This window comes from Bombus flavifrons, chromosome 8 (assembly GCF_040668555.2).
Source record: "Bombus flavifrons isolate JBK064 chromosome 8, iyBomFlav1_principal, whole genome shotgun sequence".
Lineage (NCBI taxonomy): Eukaryota > Metazoa > Arthropoda > Insecta > Hymenoptera > Apidae > Bombus > Bombus flavifrons.
Genome location: NC_138449.1, coordinates 11,648,256 through 11,654,345, shown reverse-complemented (window position 1 = coordinate 11,654,345; position 6,090 = coordinate 11,648,256). Strand labels below are relative to the sequence as shown.

Sequence of the window (6,090 nt, the reverse complement as noted above, 5' to 3'; positions counted from 1 at the left end):
TCAACGTTCGATTATAATATCGTTAAGATTATCATAAAATTCTGATTTCAATCTCTCTTTCTCTCCCCCTCCTTCAATTATCCCTGCCATTTTCCTCTTATTGTTTCATCACGCTGCTAACTCGGTATCCCCGTCACGAAAAATATCTCCGAACGTGCAACGATCGCGACGCTTTCTCTCCTCTCGCATCCTTTCATGCATTACTTGATTCCAACGTCGTGCGCGATTCGATCGTTTTCTCCCTTCGCCTTCTTCGAATCGTGATCTCGGTGTGTCCCCCGATTGCTGGATCGTCAACGCCGTCGTTGAAAAACTCGTCGAACCCTTCTTTCGCCCTTCTTCCAATTGAGAAATCGAATCGAAATATCGTGATTCGTGCGACGCGCGAAACGCGACAGCGTTTGTAAAACGACGCTACCGATTGGGTTTCGTAGTCTCGCAATGAACACATAACGTGCGGCAACGAAGTCAACGGAGGAAGGAATCGTTGCGATTCGCCAACGGTTGGTAGAAAAATCAGTAAACGAACGTTAGCGCGCGCGTCGAAAGGAGAGACGAAAGAAGGGTAAAAGAAAAAAAAACGTTGCTTTCGAACGTTAAGTTCGGGAGCGTCCGATTTTGTGCGAGGGGTCAGCAATCCCTAAAACGTTACTTCTTTTCATATTTTTTCTTTTTGTTATTTTGTGCGCCTCTAACGTTCAATCACCATCGCAAAGAGCAACGGTTGAGTTAGTATGCTTAGTTATAAGTAATAATCTTTGGTATCGTGCCTGAGTCTTCCATTCGCGAAAAGGATCACACTAGGAGAGATTTAGTAGAACCTTAAACGGATAAAGCGCGAACTCGTTTAATATCGTATCAAACTTAGAAAACGTCCGCTCCCCTCCGACCGACCCAAGTGAAAACAAGCCGTTAAAAATACGCTACCTACACCGGAGGTACAATTAGATATTTTGCAACGACGAGAAGTGTCGGGTCGATAATACATGGCAGCTTTGAAACGCGCGGCTGTCCGCGCTCTGCGTCAACGTGCGCGCGCGTTTGATTGTGTATTTATGTATACGCGTGTATTACGTGTCGTGTGTGTGTGTTTGTGTGTACGCGCGCGCGTGTGTATGAAATGTATGTGTGTGTGTAAATCGAGTCCCCTTTTTCTTGTCAGCGTGTCCTGTCGTTTCACGCGCAGGATGCTCAGCGCCCTGTATCCTCCTCTTTCTCGCAAGGTTCTCGGACGCATGCAAACGACAGTATTTTGCCAGGAACGTGGATAAACCGCACAGGCCTTTGCGTTGATTTTTCTTTTTTCTTTTTTTTTTTGTTTTCAAGCATAGGGAAAGAAGTGACGGGGCGCCCGCGTTGCCTGCTCGTGAAACAAGACCAACGTATATCGTGTACGAAACGCGATGAAAATTTGTACTGTCGACAAAGGAAACCGTGTTGGTCGATGCCGATCTAACGGTACTCTAACAACGATAAACGGATGGAGGGGCCCGCCCGGCCAAGGAGTCTTATCAGTCTTACCGTTTTAGGGGGCGTGTGTCGGGCGAGCCTTCGTTTCTCAATCGAAAAAGACCAGCCGATCGATCGGATTACTGACCGATACGGATCGGCGATAAGAAAAACGCCGTAACAAACGCGCTAGTCCGTTGTCCTGTGTACTTGGTGTGATAGTGTGCGTGTCGAACAAGAACAAAGAAAACAACGAAAAAATGAACGAAGGCGGCGTGACACTCTCGCTCGATTGTTCACAGAATCGGTGTTATACCCGAGGATCGGGGACGAGACGGAAACGCAAAGGAAGAAAGAGGAACGAATATAACGAAGGTAAAAGCGTCGGACAAAACTCGATGGAAAATTTTACAAATTTTTCGCGAAAACGCTCGACAAATTGTTGGTGAAAGCGCAGCGGTGAATTCTTGTGAACAAAGGATCGTCGAGTTCATCGCCGTGTCCATCGCACCTACTCCATCGCTCTCGCTCTTTCGCTTTCTCTCCTCCTTTCTCTCAACTTCTAGAAAACACCTCGTCATATAATATATATCACATACGCGTTACTTCTAAACACACTGAAATAAGAAGCACTTTAAGATAGATGTCTACGTGTATCATCGGGCCCAGGTTCTAGATGGACTGATTCTCGTTTCTCCCTTTCCGCATCTGCAGCTCATAGAACTCTTAAACTTCTTCGTATATGTTATTTGTTTCTTCTCTTTCTATATACGTGTATTATTTACATACAAGTTCTATGTCTCTTTCGTTTCCTCTCTCCATGGCTAGCTCTCTCCCTCTACCTTCCCTCTTTAACTTCTTTCTCTCTGTTAAATTTTAGACACCTCTCACGCATACTTCTTCTTCTCTAGCTCTTTCTCTAGCTATTCCCATTTGCTCTCTGTATTACGTATATGTGCAGGTGGTGAAACGCGCGTTTCCGAAACGTACGATAAAATTAGAAATCGGCCGTGGTAATCTCTCGGCGATAACTCCGTTTCGCCAAACTATCAGTCACTTAAAGAGAGTCTGCTGATTAACCGACGCATCGTAAAGGCGACGTGGCGATCTCCGCGATTTTACGGCAAACGATCCAACGTTTATGGCACGATGCCGTGACGACTAAAGTCCAACGTCATATATTTCCTTTTCTTCGTTTCATTCCCTCCCTCTGCTTCCTGTCCACCATCGAATCGAGAGAGTCCGATCGTTCGTCCCTCTATCGAAAGGGACAGAGACGAAACGAGCGTGGCGCGTTTCGCGCTGGCATCCCTTAGTTTCGAGGCACGCGGTAGTATTACGCGAACAATTATGGCACTGTCAAACACTCGCGTTAAATATTACAACATTAGAAAAATCGCAAGTCGAGTCCGACGATAGTCTCTTTTAATTGACTTCACGAGAAGTAACCTTTGCCATAATACTACGCGTGGGTTTTCGGGAATCGATCGATAAAACGGCGGAGATCGCGACGTTCCATTGCGAACGACTCAACGCACCATCTAGCACGATCGAGCCTGATTACCGAGCTCGATCGACACCGCTGGCTTTACCTTCTTGCTGGTGCAGTCCTTTCCCTAGAGAAGAATCGTCGTCGGACGACGACATGATACTCGGTAGTAGACTCGACCGATGCCCGTATCGGCGATTCCGACGGACTGAAAGGCAACCGAGGATCAAGCGGAAACGCAAGGAACGCGCAACGAAAGGAAACGAAAACAGGGAAAGTGAGCGCTCACACGCTACTATACAGGATCGGAACGCGCAGCGGGACTGTAGAACGGTGTCCCTGCTGCTGGCGTCGCGTAACAAGAAGCAGAGTACGACGGCGGCGGCGAGGAAGCCGACGCCGACGACGACGACGACTATGATCGATAGATGTAGCTGCAGGGCGGCGTCGGCGGTGGTGGCGAACCACCGCTCATGGCGATCGGTACGAGGGTCGGCGAGGGTGACGAGGAGGGAGGAGACGGGGAACTAGACGAGACGCTCGAGGGTGGCGAAGGCGATTCAAGCGCCCTCGGGCCCGCGAGTTCGCGATTCGACTGTCCCCCAGACGTCACAGCGCGACTACTCCTGGCCGCTGTGGTCGCGTTGTGCCGATTGCGCGCTGGCCGTCCTAAGCTCCGGTGACGGCCACCTCCCTCCTCGCTCGTTTCTCAGAGATAAACCTTCTTCACGCTGCGGGTGGTCGCGAACCCATCGTTGCGTCGATACGCGTCACCCTGGTGGGATCGTAGGGTCCCAAAGTTGTCCCTCGGCCCGCGGAAACCATACCCGTCTGGGAACTGGAACAGCGTTTCCGTCGGGGTTGGTGGCGGCTTTCGCATCGTTCCTTTCGGCGAATGAAGCTTCGGAGGCTGCGGAACCAGTACCGGTTCCGCGTAGGTCACTTCCTCCTGGGGCAGTAGTTTCGGCTCCGGCGCTAGCCTGCTGCGATATTAAAAAAGAGAAATGCACCCTTGACACGTCCAATCACCGTATTCTCCGTTTACTGATCGCCGCTGGACATTCGTCGCATACCTGTTCACGTTTTGACGTTGCTCGAAGTACTCGTACTCCGTGTCCGGATACGGCAGATTATCGTCCTCGTCTTTTCTACATTTCCTGCCGCACAGGTAGCCTGCGACGAAGCCGACCAAAAGAGCTGCTAACGCGCCGGCTACCACGGCCATCACCAGGGTCTCCACGGAATACTGCGGCGGTGGGGAGTCCGCCGCCGATACCTCGGGACCTGCGGCGATACGATCGTGAGAAAATCGGACGGATCCGGACGTTGAACTCGTCTCATCTTCTGGAAACAGCTCATACCCGAATTATCCTGTTCCTCGTCCTGCATGATATTGATGATCTCGCCGCCTTGACCCTCCTTATTCGGTATCATCGAGTCCTGCGGGAATTTGTTCTGGTTGGCGGAGATGGCGCCCACGCTGCTCGCGTCCTTGTTCGAAGTTTTGCTCGGTGGACACGAGGCGTGCAGTCCGGTCGCCACGCTCTGCAGAAATCTGCTCGCATCGGTGGCCGCTGGGCCGACCAGCGCTCGGCATTTGCCCTCGACCTTGTCCCAGGCGCAATACGGATCCTGCAGGGCCACGCACTCGCCGCACGACAAGATCCTATCGCTGTAGCACCGGTGTAGCCTGAGCGCCTGAACTTGGCTATCGGCGATCACGACCAGCCTGCCGTCCTCGAGGCCGTCGCCGGCCTGCGAGGCTCTCACCACTTTGATGCCGCGCACCGGCACCGTTGACGGGAACGCCTGGATCTCCTCGATCACCACAGGGCTGACCTTCAGGTGTGTGTCCGCCGACTCGGCGTTCACCGCCTTGATCACCTTTCCATTGTCCGTACCGATGAACAACACGTCGTACGTCTTACCGCCGGGAGTCTTCACCTGAGGATCCACGGCGATCTGCGTGAATCTGTAACTGCGCGAATGGAAGAGAAATCCGTTAGCGCGACCATACTCTTTCGTCGACTTGTATCGACGACCGAGGATTTCCGACTTACTGGAAACTGGTGCGTATGACGATAGGCTGACCGAAGAAGCTCGGCACCAGCTCGTCCATGAGGGAGTGCGTGTTGATAAAATTGAGGGTCAGATCGGGCAGAGATCGGGAGTCGTTGACGCACTGGCCGGGCCTCGGGTCCGGAACCTTGGTACTCTGAACCGGCAGCCAGTTCGAATTGATGGCGCTCTGTTCCTTGAAGTTACCCTTGAACGTGTCGGTGACGTCTTGCAAGGAAAAGGCGCAGACGGCCGAGCCGCTGATGCTGTTCACTGGGGTAGTGAACGTGCCGTAAATCAGCTGCGCCGACTTATTGCCGTACTGACCCGATATCAGTTCCGTCGTTGATTCTGCAAATAACGCGCGCTGTAATTCCATGGTTCTTTGTTCGCGCGACCTCGGCCGCATCCGCGCAGGTTTACGAGCGTGCCAGCGAATCCTATCGAAAATTTATTTCTCGACCTTTCCGGCGTCTAAGTGCCGCCGTTTAAAATCAACGACGTCGCGGTTGACGTCCGATCGAACGAGGTATCTCGGGTGCCTCGATACCGATCTCGAGGTCGAAGCCGCGTGCAATGTTCGTCCGTGAGCACGATGGACCAAGATCGATCGCGTTAACCGTGCCAGAAGCTTGTACTTACGTATCTCGTTGAAGTAGAAAGGAAAGTCTCCGGTGACGGAACAATTGAGACGGGACTTTAGGAACGAGGTCCACCTATTGCGATATCGATGCGGACCACCTCGATCGTATTTACAGACTCTCGCCACGCGAGAATAGACGGTCTGCAAAGGAGAAGAGAATGAACGTGTAAATGGTCGTCGCGTTTCTTGTCTCGGCGGTCAAACTGCTCGATAAAATCGAGAACCGATAACGCTCGACCGGTCGGTTGCATCGATGCAGCCACGTCCTCGCCAAATTGTAGGCGATCGAGTCGCGAGAGAAGCTCCACGCTGCTGCTTTCGCCGATAAATTCGAGCGCGGAGGACGTGCCACGCGGTCACAAATTTCCCGCGCTGTTCGAGAAAAAATTCTGGTGTAGATGATCGTCGTGAAAATTTTCATCGATTACAGCTCGCGGAGGAATTTCATTCG

General features: G+C 51.9%; 1 protein-coding gene across 2 annotated transcripts in view; it reads right to left on the bottom strand.

Moving 5' to 3' along the window:
* Window positions 1-742: 742 nt before the first annotated feature.
* The window catches only part of Sema1a (semaphorin 1a), a 139,516-nt gene continuing 134,168 nt past the window's right edge, over window positions 743-6,090 (bottom strand). The window contains exons 6-10 of one of the 2 annotated variants that reach the window (XM_069118477.1): window positions 5,639-5,780; window positions 4,999-5,347; window positions 4,300-4,916; window positions 4,012-4,222; window positions 743-3,918 (exon numbers count right to left, since the gene is read on the bottom strand). In XM_069118477.1, the coding sequence (XP_068974578.1) occupies window positions 3,648-3,918; window positions 4,012-4,222; window positions 4,300-4,916; window positions 4,999-5,347; window positions 5,639-5,780 (1,590 nt within the window). In that variant the 3' untranslated portion in view covers window positions 743-3,647. Of the gene's footprint in view, window positions 3,922-4,011; window positions 4,223-4,299; window positions 4,917-4,998; window positions 5,348-5,638; window positions 5,781-6,090 lie in introns of both variants that reach the window. The other variant, XM_069118476.1, reaches the window with a different exon arrangement.